General features: G+C 43.0%; 1 protein-coding gene across 4 annotated transcripts in view; it reads left to right on the top strand.

The window, feature by feature from the left end:
• RFTN2 (raftlin family member 2) overlaps positions 1 to 24570 on the top strand; it is a 478219-nt gene that overhangs the window by 355857 nt on the left and 97792 nt on the right. For all 4 annotated transcript variants that reach the window (XM_069225820.1, XM_069225818.1, XM_069225822.1 and 1 more), the window contains one exon: positions 16406 to 16527. In XM_069225820.1, coding sequence (XP_069081921.1) covers positions 16406 to 16527 — 122 coding nt within the window. The remainder of the gene's footprint in view (positions 1 to 16405; positions 16528 to 24570) is intronic.

Raw genomic sequence — 24570 nt, forward strand, 5'->3', positions numbered from 1 at the left:
CAGTTTTAAAATGCCAATTCGACCTGCCCCTTTAGGAACATGTAAGGCATCCCTAAGGTAGGCCCTAGGTACCCCCATGGGCAGGGTGCAGTGTAGTTAAACGGTAAGACATTACTGGTGTGTTTTATAATTCCTAACAGTGAAATACTGCCAAATTCAGGTTTCACTTTTGGAAGGCCTATTTCCCTCATAGGTTAACATGGGGGCTGCCTTTAAATAACTTTAAAGCGCAGATTCCGTTTGAGGGCAGATGGAATTATGGAGTTTGGGATATTTGAACTCACATCTTTTAGCAAAGTTGTTTTTTAGATTGTGAGTTTGAAAATGCCACTTTTAGAAAGTAGGCATTTTCTTGCTTAAACCATTCTGTCACTCTGCCTGTTTGTGGATTCCCAGTCTGAGTCAGTTTGACAGTTGGGCTTTTCACACCTCTCCTCTAGACAGTGACACAAAGGAAGCTGGGGTGTAGCCTGCATATTCTGATCAGCCAACTAAGCTAGAGTGGAGGGAGGAGTGGTCACTTTCACCTCAAACGACTGTGTCTGCCCTCACACAATGCAGTCTCCACCCCCCTGGTGTGCATCTGGGGCCTGGACAAGGAAGGATCTTGCAAACACTTGAGACTTTGCTTTGAAGTTTGCCAACTTCAAAGGCAGAACGGGGTAGAGGAAGACCCAAAACACCAGACTTTTAGAATCTTTTTGCAATCAAGAGGAACCTCTGCCAAGGAGAAGAGCTGAAGAGCTGGAGGAGGAGCAATGTCCCTTTACTGTGCTGCTTTGCCGGACTGGCCTGCAGTTGCTACTTCTGCCTGAAAGGAGTGCAAAGGGTGAACTTTGCTGTGTGTCCTGTTTGAGAAAGTTCTCCAGGGGCTTGGAGTAGAGCTTGCCTCCTGTTGGAAGTCTCAGGGAGACCAAAGACTTCAGTTTCCTTGACCTGCAGCACTGGGAACTGTGTGTTTTGTGCTGTTCAAGAGGAGAAACCACTGCAATGCCATCAACGACATCGCTGGCCTGCACTGTGACTTGCCGACGCCGCACCGAGTCCCATTGCCCTGCTTCGCATCGCAACCCTGGTCTCACCGACGCCGTCATCGGACGCCTTCACCGAGCCGCTGCTCACACCGTGACCTGTGGGCCCCGCACTTCAGCATCGCCTGCTCACACCACAGCCTGGGCATCCCCGATGACACCTCTCCTGCTGACACCAGTGCTGCTGCCTGCACCGTGGCCTGTGGACAACGCTTGTGAGGAGCACAAAGCACCGTCCAGTCCGGCACTGCAGTCCCGGTCCACCGACGCCAGCACCATCGACTCCAGTGTTGTCACCCAGCATCCCTGCCTGCACCGTGGCCTGTGGACACTCCTCAAAAGGGTCACGAAGCACTGTCCCGTCCTGTCCCGCAGGCTTGGGCCTACCGACAACAGCGCTTCAGCAACAACGCCGACGCTGCCTGCACCGTGACCTGTGGACACCGCACGTCGCACCACCCTGCTTCACACCGCAGCCATGGTCTCACCGACGCCACTGGACGACCGTCACTGAGCCGCTGCCTGCACCGTGACCTGTGAGCATCGCATGTCGCACCATCCCGCTTCACACCGCAGCACCGACGCCATCCACGCCAGCACTCCTGACTTCATCAGCCTGGAGTTCGATCTGCAAAACGTGTGTCTTCAAGGGCCCGATGACTCCTGTACCGACTCCAGAACTGACACTGCGACACCAGCAACGCCGCTCTCAGGAGCTCACTGCGAGGATCACGATGCCATGCAATTCCAAAGGTACTGTTAACGGGTCTCCCCGACACCGTAGCTGGCCCGCGACGCCGTGGCCGGCCTGAACTGTTGGTTTTGTTGATCATGATGATGTGATAGCCCCAGGTAGAGCTATTGACTTCAAGGAACTGTATTTTTGAATAAACCTTGCAAAATTCATATCTTTAACACTGTATGTTGGATTTTTATCGTTTTGGTCTTGTTTTACATAGATAAATATTGGCTATTTTTCTAAAACTGGTGTGGTGTCCTTTTGTAGTGTTTTTACTTATTACTGTGTGTTATGTGCAAATGCTTGACACATTGCTTCTGAGATATGCCTGACTGCTCGTGCCAAGCTACCAGGTACCTTATATTTGTGTATACTTGTACATATGTAATTACATTTGCATGGACAACTCTTTCTCTATACTTCCTCTACACTCCTTTTCTCACAACACCTGTGGACAAAACAATCTAACAAAGGAGTCAGTGCCCATGCACATTATCACCGGGAAGGAGTCACTTGTTCCTGTGACTTGAAAATGGTTCTTCGAACAAAAACAACTTGCATCATTCCAGACCCAAAACTAGATGGAAGGAGTATGCAGAGCATGTGAATCTACAGCACTACATGCCACAAACAGATTCTTACTGGGTAAATAACATTTTCTTCCTAAAACGTATTAAAAAAAGGCAAATGTAAGACAGTCAGGGACACATTCAAGATCGGGACACAACTCAAGGTGAAAATGAGCATAGTAAAGTATAACAATTATACTTCTCTTTGACGCTTGTCAGTCTTCTCAACCATTTTTCACGACAAGTATTGTCTTGCGTGGGAGCAAGCAAGGGTGGCCAAATTATGGGATTTATTCAGCGAGGGCCAAAAATATTTGTATATCGAACTGCAGAAAAATTTGGCTTGACTACAAAGCTTTTTTAAGTATTTGCAAATCAGGGACTTTGTGTCAAAAATAGATAGGAATCAACTATCAATAGAGCAGGTACCACTCGTCGAATTGATGAGTAGTTTTGGGAGAGGTAGGGTCAGGTAAAGTTATAAATGTTTGATCGATCTAATGCCGGTTGATCAGGAAATTCAAGCAAAAAAATTGGCCAGGAGATTAGGAGTTAGTAATATACACTGTCAGAAATCACTGGAGGCGGCCCAGGATGTTTTGTTATCAGCAGGATTGAAGAATCAACTCTCCAAAACCATAATCAATCTTCATTATACACCTGTCAATAAGTTCAGTTGGGGGTAAGGCCTGACACTTTTGTCCCTTTTGTGAAGGGAATAAAGCAGATGTAGCCCACATGCTTTGTACCTGTACAAGGTTAGGGGCCTGTTCTGCGTTGCCTCAGACTGAGAGGGAACGAAACTAAAGAATACGAAGAATGCAGCACTCGTAGTCTGAGTAATGTATTTATTAAGGCACTTCCCAGGCTTCAAATACAAAGCTGCTAAAATAATAACATGAGCACTTAATTTGAAAGCAGCAACACATGCAGCTACAAAACAAATCACAGGGGATAATAATAATCAGAGAAAATGCAATACATCCACAATGAATATATATGCAGTGACTGTGTATATTTATGCATCCACAAAGTAAAGCTAGATATTAAGAATTAAAAACGCATCACCACGGCTATCGAATCCAACATCATCCTTGTCTGCCAGCGTCAACCTGTGGAACCCGTGACAGCTGTGACGTGAGAAACCTTCCCCAACGGGATTATTCTGAGCAATGCATCCACTCTCAGAAATGAGTTCCTTCTACCTCAGTGTCAAGCTTCCCCACCTTATATACCTTAAACCAACTTAAGAGGAAGGTTCTAGAAAACCCCCTCCTGTTGAATAAGTTGTGAAATTCAAATTTGTGGTGATGTTTATTTTGCTGAACTGAAGTATATTAATTTGTGTTCCTCAAGAAGAAAGTCATGTGCTGAGTGTATCTGTATTATCAACCTATTGAAGGTCTTTTTCCCGGGTTGGCGCTAAGTAGTGCAGTGTGCACTGTTTTCACTTTTTGTATGAATGCCACAGTAGTATTTCTCTTTTCTTGTACATACTTATGCATACAAAGTAGATAGTCCTAATGTTTCTTATTTTATGTAACATATTTATACAGTTGATAATTTGTTGATAGCCCCAAACTCACTACACAGGATGTCAAGAGTGTGCTGTCACTGTCTGAAAACCTATGACATGTCCCTTTCATTTGGGTGTGTGGCAGACTTTTCTCACTTACTGAACTGTGGAGTCTCCATGTTAGTCTGTTTGATTTATGCTTACACTTGTCATGCCTTGTAAACCAAGCAGTCCCTATTTCAGTGTGTTACTTGACTTTATATTTAAACTTTTCTTGACTTTTGAATTTAGCAGATTTGTACTATACTTTTGCTGAGCTTTATTTTGGTTCTGGCTGTTTACTTGCTTTGGAGAAAGACTGTATGTTATTACCTCTCACAAGTGGCTCTATTTGAAGCTTAAGTGATTCTGAGTTGAATCTGACTGATTAACTATGCTTGCCTTCTATAATGACTCTTTAATTTTAACAAACCTTTATAGTTTTTAGTTAGAATTTTGTCCTCTGTAAAATTTCTTTATTGCTCTGGGGTTGTCGTTTTTTGAGACTCACATGGCCCCTATTCTTCAAATCAACCCTTTGAACTTTCTAGTTAAAGCCTTGACAGACTTTTTGTTGAGCAAATTAGGACAAATTAGAATAGAATTTTGATGGAGATCGCTTGGGACAATTTCCCAATTCATTTGCATAAATTTGCATAAACAATCAACGTACATAGTGAACATTTTGGCTCCAGAATGTGCCTGAAGTTAGAGAATTCTGGAATCATGTGGATTAATGATGCTGTACCTGTTAATGGTGTCAGGAGTTGTATTACATGAGTATCAGTAGTACTTTGTGTTGCGAGTTGTCTTGTGTGATCAGTTGTGTAATGCGGATGATAATTTTGTTGTTTTCCAACGTGATTTGGAGTGAAATCATTTATTTTGTGTGTGCTGTATATTTTGTTATGACAATGGTATTTTTGTCTTGCTCATGCATTGAAAATGTAAATCTGTATTGTATTGCATTGTAACGTGTTGTGGGAATTGCTTAAACTTTACATGTTGCAGAATTTGATGAAAAGAATATGTGATTTTACATGATTTATGTTTAAAGCCTTTTTGAATTTATGTGAAAAAGTTTACAGACTTAATGGAAATGCAGAATCTCGAGATATTATAAATTTGTCTGTTGAATAAAGGCATGTTGTGTCACAGTAGTTATAGGTTACAGTCCTATGAAACCCTTAATTGATTAGCTGTGCTTGAGAACTAATCCTGGGTATTGATGTATCCCTGAGCGTAAGGGTAGTCAACATGCTGACTCTAATTGTAGGATACCAGTGGTCGAAAGTCTTATCTGGGTGTGATTAGAAGCACTGAAAGTGCTATCCTTATCTATGGTGAGTTTGATTTCCCGTCCTGTATCCTCGTAGGCAGGCAGAGGTTTTTATTTGTTTATGGTTATTGACATCACATATTGTGTTTTGCCTCATTTTGTGTGTCTTGAATTGCATTGTGATTGGTTGAGCTAATCTTAGTCGCATTGAGAGAGCTAGGTTGAGATACAATGGGTGCTTATGAATTGTTGGCAAATTTAGGATTGCATGCTGCCTAGTGGCTTAAAGAATGGGATGGAATTACTGCAAAAGATAAAAGGTTGCAATTTCCTGTCCATGGTACGTTTGATGTGAAAAAGATGCAAAATTAGAGGCACCTCAAGTTTCAGAAAAAGCTGCAACCTAGATCTGTGCAGTACGAAACCATGAATGAATGGGATTATGTGATGAATGAGAGAGTACATAGTAATATGCTTAAAGTCAGGATGGAAAGGCTTTCAACAATTGGCTGGATGTGAGTTTGCCTTTACGGAACTAGGTATGGCTCCAAGAATTGTTAGAAGTTGTATGTGCTTTTCTAACAATTACTGAGGAATTTGACGAAATGAAAACAAAAGATGTGCAGAATAACAAGCATTGGCAAAGCCAATAGGTCTTGCCTATGTGAGATCTATTGGCTTTGCCAAGGTTTTTAGCCATGTTGCAAGCGGCTGAAAGTAAAGATAAAAAGCTTTTACTTGTGACTGCTTGTTTAGTAGCAAAGTGTAGCAATAATCGGTTTTCAGTGGGTTTCCTAAACCTGTTGGTCCCATTACCAGTGCACCGGCTGCACCATTCAAATGATGAGTTTCCTAGACCTTTTGGCCCCTGTATCACTCACCTGCTACCCGATTCAAATCAGGATGCTAGTGCCTGCAAGGGTAACTGCGCTTCTGACTGCCTGGTTAGTTTTAAAATATAGCAATAATCGGTGTTCGGTGGGTTTCCTAGACTTTTTGGCCCAATGCCTCTGCACCCGTTGCCCCATTCATATCATAGCTGTATTGGCTGCAAGGTAACTGCTCTTGTAACTGCTGTTTAGTAGTAAAATAAAACAATAATTGATGTTCAGTGAGTTTCCTTGAGATTTTGGCCCCTGTGCCACTGCACCTGCTGCACTATTCAAATCATGACCCTAGTGCCTGCAAGGTAGCTTTGAAGACTGACTGGCCTTGTTCGGTCCAAATAGTCAGAGACTGAATTAAATTAAATGTTGGAAAGGTTGGAGCCCTTTTACATTTAATGAGCTTTAAATCGGACTATTGGAAACGTGGGAGTCCTTTACATTTGATGATGCTCTTAAAATTGAATAGCAAATATTGGTTATCAGTGAAACAGTTAATGCTGTATTAGGATGGGCGTCAGTAGTTTTACTTTAACTCACTGCTGACATCCAGATGGGCCACACGTAAACTGAATCTGTGTAGTCAGTAAACATGCAACAAATAATTCCCACAAGAAAAACGTGTGTGCCAGTTATGAAGTTGCCCATTGCATAAACTTATCTTTCTGCGTTCTGACAAAGCTAGGGGTACCAGTATGGCCAGCACATTGCTGCCCTAACAACTTTGTTTGACTAAACCTGGATGTGGCATAACAGTCAGAGCTGCTGACTTTCAAGCTGAGGAACCAGGTTCGAGTCTTTGCGTCAACCATCCTCCTCTGATTCTGGGCAAATCACTTCATCTCCTTGTGTCTACCAAAAATAAATGTGTCCTTGTGTAATGTAACTGGTACTCGTGTAAAGCTCTCCAATACCTTCAGGTCGAGTTTGCACTATATAAAACTGGGGGGAAAAACCTGGAGCTCTCAGTCTATGCTTTACCCTCAGGGCCCCTAGGCCTCTGTGGGATGATAATCGGCTGGTTAGATAAGAGCAGTGGTGGGCAGTGCCAGCTACACAGTGCTGTGTTAGAGGCACCATCGAGCAGGGAGTGATAATGGGTGCGAATAACAGAGAGAGGGATAAAGGGTTTGTCCTGTTGCCAAGCTGAGATAGGAGCTCTCAGGGGAGAGTTGTGACTGGTCATTGCGTGAGAGAGGCTGTTACTTAGAGTGAGTCCTAACAGTGCAGTGATGAGCCTGGAAGACAATAAGGGTGCCAAAAGGCAGGTTTAACAATGGGTACTTGAAGTTTTTGGTAGTATAATAGCATTTGAAAATAGTATAATATAAAATTGGTACGCATTTCTCACTGAAAACAAGTTACTTATTCTGTGACAGCTGTCTCTTGGTGTACACAGTGACAGGATTTTTATGTTTTCATAGCACTATTATGCATAGATGATCAGGCACATTACCGTGTTCTAGCATCACTACAGACATTTCCGGAGTTGTCGTGTTTTGTCAGATGTGAATATCTGACCACAGAACAGCAGAGCAGACACGGAGGTTTCTTAGCAACAATAGTAAGGTAGGTTTCAGTAACAAGAAAAACTAGAACCCTGGGGAGGCAGCGGCTGACATTTAACCTCAGTCTTTGAATGCCCAGCAAATGTGACAAGATGAGAACAAGATTTACAGGCCTGTTTATTACAGAAAACAAGCTACTGAAAGAATATTGTAAACACGGCTTTCATGTGGGGAGGTACAAACTCGACTTAGGGAGCCTAAGCAAATAAAGCCGGCACATTTGGATCAAGAAAACGTGAGTTACAAACCACAAAGCCAGTGGCAAGCGACAGGCAGAACGCATTCCCAGGTTAACTTTCTGAAGCTCCACAAGATGTCTTACGTATAACAGACAGTTGCGCTGTCTGGTAGGCTGCCACCTAAAAATCAGAATGTAAATGAAGAAAGAACCGAAGGAGAAAGAGAGTGACTTCTAGGAAGAGGATGAATTTATGGATAGTTTGTTGATTGAAGTGACACCACCTCCATATGAGGCTCCGGTGCAGGTGTGTGTGCAATGAACAGAAGCAGGGGACTCGAGTGGCAAGAGAGATTAGATAGAGACTATTTCCTCTTTACATGGTGAAACCACAGTGGTAGACAATAACACATACTAACTCAAAGGGGATTTGGAAATGATGGCAGAAAGAGTAATTTACGGTAAAAAATTCAAATAATAATAAAAAATTAATTTTCTTTTTTGAGTGCAAAAGGAGGAAGGCCTGCTCATTGTACATTTGAGAAACTTGAAGAATTGGCTAAAGAAGAAAGAATTTGAACAAAAATAGAATTTGTGATTCATAAAAGATAGGGGTGATTGAAAATGTAGTTAATGAAACAGAATCCTAAATTAATGCACGAACATCTTACAGATTTATTAAACACAATTGTAGAATGGGAAGATGTGACAAGGTATCTTAAAGAATGGAATGAGTTTCCTGATAAAGTACCAAAAAGGAGTAAAATTATGAAAATGTGGGTACAGGTGATTCTAAATGTGAGGTGACTGTTAAAAGAAGGTTTCCTTTGAGAGAAGTACTAAGTGGCCGATTTGTGCATGTACCCTGGTCAAGAAGTGATATTTATACATTTACAAAGAATATACCCAAGCTCAGAGAGGAAACTGAGATGTGATATACAGAGGTGGAAACAAGTGTGGCCATTTTAAAGGTGCTTTGTACAGATCTGAATGCGTTACTTTCAGTTGTTGTGCCTCGAGATTGGTGGACTGAGTGTAAAACAATAGTACAGTGACAATAAGGATTCCTCAACTGTTATTGAGAAATATAATCAGGTTTTCAAACATTTGACAACAAAGGTTACCCAGATACATGTTAATTTATCAAAGATGTTTTGAGCAATACAGAAACCAGGTGAATCTGTCCATGCATATTATGAGAGACTGATACGGATGTACAGACTGTAGAACAGAGTTAAAGACCTATGAAAGAGGGCGTTTTGGGATTTGTTTCTGCATTTGTGTTAGGTTTATGTCTGGAGATTAGTATGTATATTCAGCAAACTGTCAGAACTTGGCGAATGAACGTTATGGGTGAAAGCCTTGCCTACATGAAATATTGTAGTTATTGTTTCGATTGTAAAAAGAAAATGACTAAGGAAAAATTGATGGTGGCTTAAACAAATTTCTTTCAAAAGAGTAGTCAAGCTTTTCGTGCACCTGGCTTCCATGTGGGTATTGGTGTTGGTATGCAAGTACTGGTATACAAGGAAAATGCATGCTGTTTGTGCTAGGTGGAAATAAATGGTGGTTCTCATAGCAGAGGTAAAGGTTTCACTAAGCATGTGCCTAACCAAAATGGCATTGACAATGTACAGATGAAAAATGGCCCTTGCTACGTCTGTGGTGAAAACGGGCGTTGGAAACAGGAATGTAGATTTAATTCAAATAGATATCAAAATGAATCACAATGATTCTCCAAATGCAACAGAATATGAATCAGATAGCAAAGAATGGGATGCTAGTCTGTAGTCACAGCCCTACTAGCAAGTATGCAGGATCCAAAGCAGGTTAATGGGAATAGGCCTTCAGCTGCAGTTATCAACGGCCATTACAAGCTAGTACACAGGGTTTCCAACACCGTTTCAGATTTTAGTAAAAACCCTCAGTGATTAATGATAATTTCCCACAACGTGTGGCTACTCTCAGAGTTTCCACAGAACTGAGTTAGAGACAATAACAGTGCCTGAAGATTGCATGCTTGGTGTGATTTTACAGGTAGACCAGGATAGTTTTTTTGTGGAAGGAAAAGTGCATGGTCACCCAGTATTATTGTCAATCAATACAGGTGCTACCCTCTCCTTGGTTCGGCTGGTGGAGGTTCAAACCCTACATCTGTTGGGAAAAGAAATCCAAATTGTAAGTATTTCAAATAAACAGGTGACTAATAAGTTGTCAGCAAATTTTTCGGTGAAAATTGGTTCAACTGTGAATAATCATGAATTTATAATTAGTGAGGCAAAAGTCCTATTAATTTATTGAGTAGTGATTTATTGTGAAAACAAAGTAGTGTGATTTACTGTACCGTTTATGTTGTCAGCATCCAAACACAGCATGAGGATTCTGACTTTAAAATCACAAGAGATGAAGTTTAAAATATTTCCAGCCGTCATTATAGAAGCCCTACCTCCAGATTTAAGATATACTGTGAGGAAGGAGGTTTTGTATTTTTGGTATTTTACAGGAAAAGAAATCGGGTTGATTAAACATGCAGAGCCAGTGCAGATCTCAGTAAAACTGAATGCAGTGCATCCCTCCTGTACTCTTCAATAAAAGCGTACTTGTGAAGCAGAGGAAGGGATTTCACTTGTCATTGACAAAATGATTGAACAGGACATTCTAAAATTAGTGCTATGGAGCACTTGTAACTCCCCAAATATAGGAATGAAAAAATCTGAAAATTTTGCATAATTCATGACCTACACAAACTTAATGATATAATGATCCCATCCTGCAGCAATATTGTTTCAGGTTCCTGCATAAGCCAAGCAGATTTCTATAACAGACATGTCAAGCATTTCTTTCCATTCCTCTTCATGAGGATAGTCAGTATCTTTTTGCATTCAGATTCCGCAAAATAAAATTCTTATTTGATGTAGAAATCTACACGAGTAAACAGAATGGTCCATTAATCTTTTTTCAAATGTTGAAGAAAGACTTAAAGAGTCTAAGTTCACCTTGTGACTTTGTGATAGTGCAGCATTTTGATGATCTAATGATCACAGCCAAAACGAGAGAGGTCTGTAGAATTTACATTATTACTTGTTTGAATTGATGTTTTAAAATAAACATAAACGTTCCCCTGCAAAAATTCAGTATTGTAAAAAAAAAGGTTATGATTTATGTGAGACACAAAATTAAAACGGGAGTGAGGAAAGTGTCTAGAGAACGTTACTACATTTTTGAGAAGTAAGGTTGTTATTGGAAATGGTTGACTACAGTCATCAGTGGATGCCAAACTTTCCCTTATAATGAAGCCTTTACAGAGGCTGATTCACAGGGATAAGAGGGACATGGGGCCTTGGGACAATGAATGTATCCACGCCTTCCTAGAGATCTTAAATAGTGTGTTCAGCACCTCTGCTCAGAAAGTTGCAAATCATGTAAAATATTTGTATTTATTTTACTGTGAAAGAGAAGGGTGTGTACTTTCTGTTCTTATACAACATGGAGAAGATTGCATATTTTTCTGCTACATACGATCCAGTGGAAGCTGCCATTCCCAGGTGAATTAAGAGCATTGCAGCGACTTCGGCAGTAGTACAAAGTGAAGCTATTGTCATGGGGTACACACTTATAGCATTAGTTCCACGTTGAGTAGAGACATTGTGAACTCGTACATGCACTCAACATCTCACAAACAGTTTAACTAAATATGGGTAGGTTATTCAGCAGCAGAGAACATTTCAATAAACATTGCAATACCCTGTACCCTGACGCACTTCTTACCTTTGCCAAGGAAGGAGTTTGATGAAGTAGATGACAGTGATCATGAATGTACTGATGTGGCAGAACTGTTTACCAAACCAACATTAAACATTCAAGAGGTAGCACTCAAATGATCTAATTTGACTTTATTTCTGGATGGTATTTATCTGACAGACAATCATGGAACTTTTCAAGCAGCATTTGCTGTCTGTACAGTAACAGATATTGTGAAAGCATCATACTTGGTAAAATAACCCAATGCAACAGCATTGATAATGTTTTTGTAGTTGTTTGCAATTTTTTCAAGGGGTGGGGTAGAAGCTTATCCAGCCCGGAGGTGTGACTCCTTGACTGTAGTCAAGCTGTTATTAAGGGAGTTGACCCTACATTTGGTTTGCCAACTTCTTTAAAGTCAGAAAGATGAACTCATTTTAAGAATGAGATTACGAGAGTACTTTGCATGTCACTGAAGGTTGAGTGGAAGTTCCATTGTAGCTATCATCCAGAACCATCAGGAGAAGGCAAATTGCACCCTAAAAGCAAAGTTGCCAGCATTCTGTGCATCAGCAGCATTGGAATGGCCAGATGCCCTCCCCTTAGTTTTGCTCAGCATGAGAACACTCCAACAAGACAACAGGGCTGTCACCTCATAAGGTCTTAATGGGGTGGGCCATGAGAATTATTGGTGTTCCTTCAACTGCTCTTCGGAATATTACTAATGATCATATGCTCTGTCTGAAGCTTGCAACACTTTCATTAAGTGAAGAACCCTGCCACAAACTAGAGCCTGGTGACTGGGGGTCTGAGTTATGAAGGTTTCACACAATGTAGCAAGACACTTTGCACTGCAGGGAGAGGGCAGGAATGCACCATAATTAACATTATATGGTGCATTCCTGTCATATCCTTATGCTGGTGCGCAATGTTCTGCCTTGGGCCAACACAGGCACCCCATGCCATGGTGAAAGGGTGCCTGCATTTTAGGCAGGATTGTTTTTGTGCAGGAAAGGGCACCTTCCAGCACAAAAACAACCCTCAGAGGCATGTTATTTTTTTTAAGTGTGCTGCAGAACGAAGCACTCTTAGAAAGAGGAAACAATCAGGAGAAATAAAATATTTATCCTTGCTGCACCTCCCCTTGAAAGTTGTAGCATTTTGACAAATTCTCAGGGTTTACTCGTCTTGGTAAATCTGGAAATACTCCAAAATCCATAAATAAATGCATGGGAACATCCACGTTCCATGCATGGAATGTCTTCCCAGGGCAGAGAAGCACAAGGCAGTGACTTGCGATGCCTTGGCTACTCCATATTTAGCAAACCGCACAGGGTCCCCAAGCAAGGTGGACTTGCGTGGCTTTGTAAATTTTAGAGGGTTTTTGATGAATAAAACTCATTTTATATTGTTGTGTTTTGGTTAGCATTACTAGGCCTCAGCATGTTTGCAATGACATCCATTTTAAAGCTGCTGAAGATGAATGTGCAATTCATTGTTTTATGAAAGAGCTTTCCTAAGTGTCTGTTTTCCTTCTTGTGTTTTTCCTTTAAGGAAAATGAGTGAAATAGAAATAATTTTGTTCCTCAAGAAGGAAGCCATGTGCTGAGTCTTCCTGTCTTTGCAACTTATTCAAGGTCCTTTGTGTGGGTCTTCTCCAACCAGTGCACTGTGTATTGTTTTCACTTCTTGTACAAATGTCACATTATTATTTCTCATTTCCTTTGTATAAATATGCATGTAAAGTAGATGTTCCTAAATGTATAATTTTTAAACAAATGGTTTGTTGTTAGACCTATGATCTCATTTCACACTGTCGAGTGTGTGCCTTTCACTGTTTAAAAACCTATAAAATGTGCCCTTTGTGGGATGTGCGCAAAGAACAAAAAAGGTTCCTCTATTGCTTTCCAATAAGTAATCTTAGCAGAAGTCCAAAAGAAATTCAAATGATTGTATTGCAGTTTAAGCCACATAATGCCCTGCTGCAGTAGTGTGCTCTCTACCTCTGGGCACAACTTAGAAATCTGGTTGATTGCTGCAGACAAACGAGTATGCAGTCCCAGTGTGCACTTATGTAAGAAAACAACCTTCAGAGGCATCAACAGTTTTTTCAGAAATACAACTTCAGTCTTATTACATTTACTCAAAAGTTGATTTATTTTTGCACAACAAATCGTTGAAGTATTGGTAAGTTGATTATGCTTGCATCCAAAGTAGCATTTTCAGTTTTTTCATATATTAGAAATCTTCTGAAGAATGGCCTCGTATTCACCAAATATATCTGTATCTGTCTGTTGGGATGTGTGGGAGACTTTTCTTACCTTCTGAACTGTACAGACTCCCAAGTTTGTTTTGTAATATTTATTTTAAATGTTATAAAAAGAACAGACAGCTGTGACCAGAGTTTCAGTATGCTTACTGTTTGGCCATTGGATTGACATATAAAACATACCTAGGGAGGAACACATCACCAATATTGACATTCTGATCCATTAGGAGGAAGTGCTTCCTGCATTATGCTGTTTGCCTTTGTTGTCATATCCCTGTGAGGTGAAGGTGGCGACCCCCCCCCTCCTCTGATCTGTTTCTAATCCGATTCATCTAACGTGCTGTCCGAAGTGGAGGCGCCATCGGGGTCATCTTTGTTAAGAAATAGCTTCCTTAGTGTTCTCAAAGTGCCTAGGTCCTCCCCCACCTTGTCATCTCTTCTGATTAGTTTAACATGGATTTTTTCTGCTAGCGGTCATCCCTTCACACCCCCCGACCAGGGTGTTATGTGTGGGGGTGCTCGTGTCCATCTATGAGGTGGCAATTTGGCGTTTCGTGAGCACTAGCGCTAATTGCAGGAGTTTGCATGCCTTTTTTTGCCCTTTGGACGGCATGCAGACTCCAAGTTAGTCTATTTGATTTAAAGTTAGACTTTTCTTGCCTTTCAAACTGAGCCGTCTCTGTGCCAGACTGTTGGTGTACTCCATACTCGGACTTTCCTTGCCTTTTGAACTGAACAGATTCATGCTAGTCCTTTGCTGAACTATATTTTGGTCCTGGCTGTTAATATGCCTTGGAGGGCTGCCTTATGCTATCACCTGTTGCAGTTGGCTTTATTTGATCCATTGTTTATGCTGATTTGAATCTGACTATTTTTGCCTTCTGTAGTAACTTTTAAATTTGTATAAACCTTTATGGTTTTGACTCTGAATTTTGACCTGTGTAGGTTTTCTTTATAGTCTGAAGGCTGCTGTCTTTTTGAGACGCACATGTCCCTGATCATCCAGATAAACCCTTTGAAAGTTTTAAAGTATTTTTAGTTTTAGTTGAAGCGTCACTTCCGGCACAGCTTAGCCACTTTTATTTAAAGCTGTGCCTCCATTGCTCCTCTGTTCTTTTTACTTTGCACATACCTCCAGCTCCAAGTCTCCATCGGATGTAGTCATCATCCCTTTCCAATGTATGAAACAACTCAGTCTGCGTATCCAAGTGACTCTATTGGCTGAAAGACTCATGCGTTAGGCGTTAGGTTCTAACCGTGAAAGACAATCAAATGGATTAACATCTGTGATAGGGCAGAGTGTTACTTCACAAGTTAAACTTCCAAATGTATTTTCTAAAAAATAATTTTTTCATCTACAAGTTGAATAAATCTCCAGTGTGCTGTCGCCAAAATATTGCATTGTGTCTTCATGGGCATTTAGAGACTGGTTTTAATCTGGTTTACTAACTAATGCCCAAGTACCCCTCTAAAGCTTTCTTTAAATAGCATGTTTTGACCAGTGTTACTGGCCGGATGTGATAAACATGCCACTTTACACTTGTTTACTGGTAATGTTCTTACGTGAAAAAATAAACATGTGGAAAACATGAAGGGCAGCTTTATTTTTTATGAAAAACAATAAATATGGCAAATTGCATATATTGGTTGAAAAACATATGAAGAAATACAGATGAAAATGTCTGAAAAATAAATATCATAAAACCGTGACTTTTTCACATGACTTATTTGGTGGTCTTTTAGATCACCCATGACATCATCATTTTTACTCCCTCAGATCCCCACCTTCACACTGAAGCACTCACCCTACTATTTATATTATTCAACATTATTTATTTCGTGTATTCTTAACATTCTTAGCATTGTTAAAACGTGCAGTTTGAGGTGTTTATTTGGCCATCGAGCTGTAGGAGGTAGCACCTCCATGTAGTGTAAGATATTAATGACACCCGGCAAAAGGGAGGTGTTTACGTACAGCTAGTGGACCCATGAGGTGTGCTTTTCTGAATTCGAGGAGTAAAGCAGCTCCCGCCCAGGGCTTCCTTCCCGTTAGGAACCGTCCCAGTGACTTGTACAGCAGGGTGTTGGCAGTGTGGTTTCCGTGTTTAAGAAATTCGAAAGACAGAGGCAACTCTGTGGACAGCGGAAGTTTAAAAAGCAGAATGAGCCCATTCATGGCGCAGCGAACTGCGGGGATGTCGCATTTCCTGTAATCATTTATGTACAGCCGGCTATTTTCTGGGCTGATGTGTGCCTTTGTGAAGATGGATGCCCAGCGCAGGCCACGGCGCATGCCAATGCCAGTTTTGGCACCAATTTTCACTGATTGGTGCCAGCATTTTACTAACTTTTATATAAGGACCACAGAAGCCCACAGACGTGCTTACCCTGCTATCCCTTTCAGAAACACAGTCTTTATAAATTAGAATTTTGTCACGGTGGAAAAATAAGAAGCACGTGCGGTGTCTTACCGATTAGCAATTATCATGTTATGACTTGCCAGGCTGCCTCGTGACTCTTATGGGTTGGCGTTGGGAGGAAATCAAACCATGGAAGAAGTTGTTTACTGTAGCGTATCCATTTTTTCCGTAGGAGATCACTTGTCCAAGTCCCTGGATGGATTATTCATCTACGAGGAAGAAGGCTGTGGCTCTCCAGGCTCAAACAGGAAAGGAAATGACGCGATCGTAGTCGAACAATGGACGGTCATTGAGGTAAAATTCTGTTCATTTAGTAACAGTAAATACACCCTTTTTTAACCATAGCTTGAGATTTGCGACTGTTCATTTGTGGCGGTATCTGAAAGAAAGTGAATATTTTCTAAGCAATGTCATTTGTTCGAACATGCCCTATTTATATCAAGCGTTGATTTTTTTTTTCATAAGCAAAATACTTTGTTATTGGTTTGCATTTTTTTTTGTTATTGTGTTGATTTGTGAGTGTGTTAATGCTTGAATGCGTCAGTGGTTGGATGAAGAGTTGAGTGCATGTGTGGATAAACCGATGAGTGACCGAGTGCATGGATGGATGGCAGGGGATCGCTGTATGAATGAATAAGTGAATAGAGGGACGACTGAGTGCAAAGATAGATGAATAAGACGATCAGTTTGTGGTGAGATAAGTGAAAGGGCTGTCCATCCACCCACACCTATCTTCCAACATGTCTATCCCTCATCTACTTATGCATACTCCCTTCCATAAATCCAGTCTTCCATCCATACATCCCTACGTTATTCGTATAAGCATCGGTAAATCCATGCACACTCTTATATTTTGTCATCAATGTATCCACTCCCACTCAAGCATCCATTGATCATTCATCTGCACACTCATGCATAGCAACCCGAGTGTGGACACCTGCCTGTATGATTGTTGTCCAAGGTTGTGTATGCAGCATGTGCATCAGTATATGTGTTAATTGTATGTTGAATGTATGTAAATGAGTATCATTATGTATGATGGTTCGATTGTGCCTGAATGTTTGTAAGTACTGTGTGTGTGTTCACGAGTATGTGCCTATTAATGTATTGGTCTCTGTTTGTTGGTACCTCAATGTATGTTGGTCTGTGTGCGCATGAATGCCTGTTGAGGTTTTTCTATACGTGTCCTCTGCTTTGTGCATCTGCGTGTGTTACGTGTGCATTTGTGCCTGGAGGCATGATGTGATGATAGGTGGTCGCTGTACCTTGGTAAACGATGCTTCCTTGAAACCGCCCTGCTGAAGGGTTCCGCTGAAAGTAGAGAGGAAAAAGTACTGCAGTGGCCAAGCCTCTTTTGAAATTTATTTTGTAATCTCAAGTTGTATACGCTGTCACACTTAGGGGGTCATTCTGACCCTGGCGGTCATGGACCGCCAGGGCCAACGACCGCGGAAGCACCGCCAACAGGCTGGCGGTGCTTCTGGGGCCATTCTGACCGCGGCGGTAAAGCCGCGGTCAGAGAAGGGAAACCGGCGGTTTTCCGCCGGTTTTCCCCTGCCCCAGGGAATCCTCCACGGCGGCGCTGCAAGCAGCGCCGCCATGGGGATTCCGACCCCCTTCCCGCCATCCTGTTTCTGGCGGTTTTCACCGCCAGAAACAGGATGGCGGGAACGGGTGTCGTGGGGCCCCTGGGGGCCCCTGCAGTGCCCATTCCACTGGCATGGGCACTGCAGGGGCCCCCTAACAGGGCCCCATTGAGATTTTCAGTGTCTGCAAAGCAGACACTGAAAATCGCGACGGGTGCAACTGCACCCGTCGCACACCAGCAACTCCGCCGGCTCCATTCGGAGCCGGCTTCATCGTTGCTGGGGCTTTCCCGCTGGGCTGGCGGGCGGCCTTTTGGCGGTCGCCCGCCAGCCCAGCGGGAAAGTCAAAATGACCGCTGCGGTCTTTTGACCGCGGTACGGTCTTCTGGCGGTTCCCGCCAGGCGGGCGGCTTCCGCCGCCCGCGGGGGTCAGAATGACCCCCTTAATGTGCTTTTTTTCATAAAAACACAAAGGTTTGAGAGCATGCTGCTTTAGAAATTATTCGCAAATCAGAAGCAGACCGATTATGATGTGTTAGTTTCCGTCCATATGTAAGAAATACAAAGAACTACCTTTACTGATTAATGTGCATAACTGCCGCATATTTTGTGTGGCAGCTCAAGCCACGCATAGGGGGTTATTACAACTTTGGAGGAGGTGTTAATCCGTCCCAAAAGTAACGGTAAAGTGACGGATATACCACCAGCCGTATTACAAGTTCATTACATCCTATGAAACTAGTAATACGGCTGGTGGTATATCCGTCACTTTTGGGACAGATTAACAACTCCTCCAAAGTTGTAATAACCCCCATAGTTTTCTAGCCAGCATCAGTTTTCATTCGGCATTTTCTAGTTTCGCTTTTAGTATATGTGTTTTAAATATCCCAGTATGGAATTTGGTGTCGACTAAAAAGCTCGGGTTGGCTAAATGTGTTACATACAATATGGAACCACTTGGGAGCTGTGGCTGTGGTTTTCTAATATCACTTTCCCAGACACGAATGCTATGCTCCACTGTCTTCATCATAAATGTATCTTCTAGCCCTTACTACAGTTAACCCCTAGGAAATATTGTATCAGCCTTGAGTTGTTCCTTATTTGACATGAATAGATCATCCATTGTAGGTATTTCCTTAACTTTCTGGTCTGAAAAACAGCAGAAAAAACAATATGGAAAGTGAAAGCTCAGGCTGCATGAACTGATCATGCCTGATGTGTCAACTGTGGAAGTTTAAACCCAAACGAAGACTATAGCTATTTAAATGCCCGCTATTGCTAGATCTAATCTAATGTATGCCTGTACATTATGCAGCAGTAGTCCCTGCTTTACGTTGGTAAAAACATTGTGTCCAATGTAGCTGTTAAGTTGTAGTCCTATGTGACCAACTTTTCTGGTCCTTGGTACTGGAAAAAAGACGTCTCTGCACATTTGCTTCCCACTGGTGAACAGTGCCTCAGACATCGGTGTTTGTCATTGCAAGAGAGGTGCCATTGCATGTTACAGTCCTCATCAGGGTAGTCAGCAACTTCAATAGATATTTAGGCATTGTTAGATCTGTCAGCTCTTGGCATGTTTTCCTGCCTTTTGGCTTCTGGCCTCCTGTTTTTTTTTGTTTGCAGTAGATTTTGTATTGAATTTTTGTCATCTCCTTCAGTGATACATCTAACATCAATCTATAAATCGCGTTTCCCATACCTTAGAAACTCAAACTTGAACAGTCACACCTTCTGTATCTCTCGGATCCCTTCCACCCAAAGTGGACAAATTATTTATATTTATGAACTTGCGTCCTCTATGTGTTGATGTGCAGTTCATTTCATCTGGCTTTTATAATGTTCATTTAATGATTAAGCCTTTCAAACGTCCTCTTCCGTGCCTGTTTCCGTGTCCCATGCTCCCCATATTTTTTCATTTTTTTCATACACCCCCTGCCCTTTTCCACTTCTTTGACAATACTACACTGGTGCGTAGGGAGGATTTGTGATCCCCATATCTGGACAATATCTCTTTTTGCCACCATGCATCCCAAATTTATAAGTATTTTTTGATAGCGAGTCTGGTCTGAATTTTCCCAGATGCCCAGTATTGCTAGTTGTGGTGTCAGAGCTAAGGGTACACCTGTCACTCAAGTTAATAATTTCTCCACTTGTCCCCAGAACGTTTGTATGTGAGAGCAGCTCCACAATATATGTAGAAAGGAGCCATCTGGGCCGCAATGTCTCCAGCATCCAGCCTCAGGTATCCGACCTAATTTATACAGTAGGGTGGGTGTATAGTATAAACTATGTGATATTTTTAGTTGGATCAGTTAAAAACTTGCTTTTCTAGCTTCTTGCGTTGGAAATGCTAGCGCTTCACTCTAATCAGCTTCATCCAAGCGCCGCACATTTAATGCCCATTTGTCCTGTAGTTTTTGCAATGGACTTTGTGTATTTCTCATTACAGTGCCATATGTCTGGGATACCAGTTTCTCAACTGTCCCATCTAGCAATCTGATTTATAGTGCATAGTCTTCCTGTGTCTCCTCATCTGATGAGATACTATTTTTAAGCACGTGGGATAACTGGCCATACTTAAGCCATTGTCTGTTGGACATCTGATATTCTTTCCATAGGTGTGAGAAGGGGACCACCCTGTTAGCATCCCACACATCTGCCAATGTGGATAGGCCTATGGCGTCCCTATCTTTGTAACCCCGCAATGAGGAGACCTCTTTCAGTCTGGTACCCTCCCATAGCGGGGTTCTAGAAGTCAGTTTGTTATGCCAGCCCATTTCCTTCATGAGTTTCCTCCAGATTTCCACCACCATTAAGTGTCACTGGGCAGGTGTGACTTCTTGGTTTTGACCCTGTGCTGAATTTTGTTTTTGCTGGCTTTAGGACTCTAGGCACTTTACCACTACTGACTACAGCAAAAAGTGCAAGTGCAAGTGCTTACTCTCTCTAACTTGTATTGGTGATTGGTTTATCCATGGTTTATCCATGATTGGCATATTAAATTTACTAGTAAGTCCCTTATCATGAGCACCCCTTTTGAACAGGTGGGGATTGACATTGTGGGGCCTCTGGATCCCAAGACAGCCATGGGCAACAGGTTTATACTGGTCCTGGTGGACCATGCCACCCGGTATCTGGAAGCAATCCCTCTGAGGACAGTGACTGCGCCCACAGTGGGGATCTTCCCCCATATGGGTTCCCCAAGTAGGTAGTGTCTACCAATTTCATGTTGTTGTACATGAAAGCGATGTGGAAGGCATGTGATGTTATCTACAAGTTCACCACCACCTTACTACAACCAAAGCAATGGATTGGTTGAAAGGTTTAAACGTACCCTGAAGGGCATGATTATGGGTCTCTCAGAACCCATAAGGAGTAAGTGGGACGTCCTGTTACCATGCCTGTTATTCGCCCACAGGGAGGTACTTTAAAAAGGGGTTGGCTTCAGCCCTTTTGAACTTCTGCATGGGCATCATGTGAGTGGGCCTCTCAGTATGGTGAAGAAGAGCTGGGAGCAAGCTTCTAAGAAGCCACTTCAGTATGTATTCAGTTACATGCTGGCCTTCAGGAACCAGACAGGCTGCTTCGGGAAACACTCCCAGGAGAATCTGGAAGCTTGCCAGGAGGATATGAAACACTGGTACAACCAGAATACCACTCTGGTTGAGTTTCATCCTGACCAGAAGGTGTTAGTGAGGACCCTGGTAGAGGCCCATGGTCTCCAAGACCATTGGTGTGGGCCATTTGAGGTGAAGAAGCGCAAGAGTAATGTCACCTACCTGGTGTACATGCAGACTCCTAGGAATCCTTAGAGGGGCCTGCACTTCAACTGCCTCAAGCTGCACTTTAGGAGGTCTGAGTTGACCATGCTCTTGGTCACGGGTGATGGGTGCAAGAGGAGGGTGACCCTCTCCCCGACCTCCTGTTTTCCAAAGAGCAGGATGCATCAGTGGAGGGTGTGAACTTCTCCCCTACTCTGACCCTAGAGCAGTAGAGTCTGTCATTAATTACCGGGACAGTTCACCTCTGTGTTCTCGCTCACCCCTGGCGTCATCTAGTGATGTACCCATGACATTGACACTGGGGACAGCCTATGTGTTAAGCACAAGTCGTGGCGGCTGATTGAGGAACAGCATCAAAGTGGAAGTCTCTAAGATGCTGGAGTTAGGGGTGATTGAGCACTCCAACAGTTCTTGGTCCAGCCCTGTGGTTCTGGTCCCCAAGGCTGCTCCACCAGGTGTCACACCTGAACTAAAGTTCTGTGTTGACTACTGGAGACTCAATGGCGTCACCAAGACTGACACACGCCCCATCCCCCAAGATGATGAGCTCATCGACTGGTTGGGAGTTGCCAAGTTCCTCAGCATGTTTGATCTAACTTCTGGGTACTGGCAGATTTCCTTAACCGAGGGGCCAAGGAGAGGTCCGCGTTCTCAATGCCAGAGGGACATTATCAATTCTGTGTTATGCCTTTTGGGTTGAAGAACCCCACTGCCACATTAAAGAGGCTAGTCAGCCAGGTCCTGGCTGGGTTGGAGAACTTCAGTGCCGCCCATCTAGACAACATTGCGTTCTTCAGCTCTAGCTGGGAGGACCAGTTATACCACCTTCAGGGAGTTTTGAGGGCTCTGCAGAGTGCAGGCTCTCTTTCAAGGCTACTAAGTGCCAGATAGGGCATGGTTCTGTGGTGTATTTGGGATACCAGGTAGGGAGCGGCAAGTGGCGCCCCTACAAGCCAATATTGTCACCATTCTGGCTTGGGCACCTCCTAGGACCCAGTTTCAAAGAGAGGGAACACACTGCCTCCACTCCAGCAACAAAGTATAACCCCAAAGCATCATGGTAAATGCAGTCGATTCATAGTCCGTTCAAAAAGTAAAAAGAGTCACCTCCGTAGGTGCAGCAAGTGCTGTGTATCCCTGTACACGTGTTTCTGGGTTTAGCCCGTATCAGCAGGGAGCAGCGTGGACTAGGGGCTTGCTTGGAATGCAGCTAAATGTCTTCTCAGGTTTAAGTACCGCTCATGGACCCAGACAGAGGTGAGAGACTTTTTAGGTCTCACTAGGTACTACAGGAGATTCGTCAAGGACAATAGCACCATTGTTGCCCCCTTGTCAGAGCTGACTTCCAGGAAGCAGCCCCATCAGGTGAACTGGACACAGGCGTGCCAGTCCACTTTTGACACCCTAAAGGAGTCCATGTGCGCATCACCCTTGCTCAAGGCTCCTGAGAGTCTCCAAGGAATTTGTGGTGCAGACAGATGCCTCCGAACATGGTGTGGGACCTGTGCTTTCACAGCTAAATGAAGAGGCCCTAGATCAACCTGTAGCCTTCATTACTAGGAGGTTACTTTCCAAGGAACAAAGGTGGAGCGCACCAGAAAGGGAAACTTTTGCTGTGGTCTGGGCACTGAAGAAGCTAAGAACCTACTTGATTGGGACTCACTTCCGGGTTCAGACAGACCACAGGACTCTCAGGTGGTTAATACAGATGAGAATCCTAAACTGTTGAGGTGGTCCATCTCCCTCCAGGGAATGTACTTTATGGTGGAACACCGCTCTGGCACAGAACACACCAATGCTGATGGTCTGTCCATGTTCTTACGCCTAGGTGATGAGAACTCCCAAGAGGTTGGGTAGTTCATCCCACTTTCATCTGGGGAGGGGGGGTGGGGGGGGAGACACATGTTAGACCTGTCAGCTCTTGGTGTGGTTTCCCCTGTCTTTTGGCTTCTGACCTCCTGTTTCTTGATCCTGTGCTGAATTTTGTTTTTTGCTGGCTTTAGGACTTTGGGCACTTTACCACCGCTGACCAGTGCTAAAAGGGCAAGTGCTCTCTGTCTAAATTGTACTGGTGATTGGTTTATCTATGATTGGCTTATTTGATTTGCTAGTAAGTCCCTCGTATAGTGCACCATGGGTGCCCGGGGGTTAAATCAAAAGCTACTAGTGGGCCTGCAGCACTGATTGTGCCACCCACACGAGTAGCCCTGCAAACATGTCTCAGACCTACCACTGCAGTTTTGAACTGCTAGTTCAACCTGGCAAGGTAGGCTCAGAGCAGCCCCATGGGCAGGGTGCAGTACACTTAATTTGTAGGACATGTATTGGTGTGTTTTACATGTCCGGATAGTGAAATACTGATAAATTAATTTTTGACTTTTGCAAGGCCTATGTCTCCCGCAGGGGTAACGTGGGGATTGCCTTGAAAAATCTTTTAAGTGCAATTTCCCATTGGGAGCAGTTAGAGATGTAGAGTTTGGGGTCTCTGAACTCACAATTTAAAAATGCATCTTTTGAGGAAGTTGGTATTTGAATTGTAAGTTTGAAAATGCCACTTTTAGAAAGCGGGCATTTTCTTGCTTAACCATTTTGTGCCTCTGCTTGTCTGTGGAATATACATTTGGGTCAGGATGACAGTTAGGCTGTTTGAGAATTCACTCTAGACAGTTACACAAAGGGAGCTGAGGTGTGCCCTACATATCCTGATGGATCTTCCTGGGCTAGAGTGGTAGGAGGAGCTGACACTTGCACCTGAATAGGGCTGTGCCTGTCCTTACACAAAGCAGTCTCCAACCCCCTGGAGTGTGTCTGGGGCCAGGGCAAGAGAGCGCAGGGTCCTGTGCACTACAGAGACTTTTCTTTGATGTTTGCCTACATCAAAGGCAGAAATGGGTATAAGTACTTAACCTCTGACCCTCGAAGTTGGAACAGGTTTGGACTGAGGACATTTTGATCTAGATGCCGTAGGA

Source organism: Pleurodeles waltl, chromosome 3_1, assembly GCF_031143425.1.
Source record: "Pleurodeles waltl isolate 20211129_DDA chromosome 3_1, aPleWal1.hap1.20221129, whole genome shotgun sequence".
Taxonomy (NCBI): Eukaryota; Metazoa; Chordata; class Amphibia; order Caudata; family Salamandridae; genus Pleurodeles; species Pleurodeles waltl.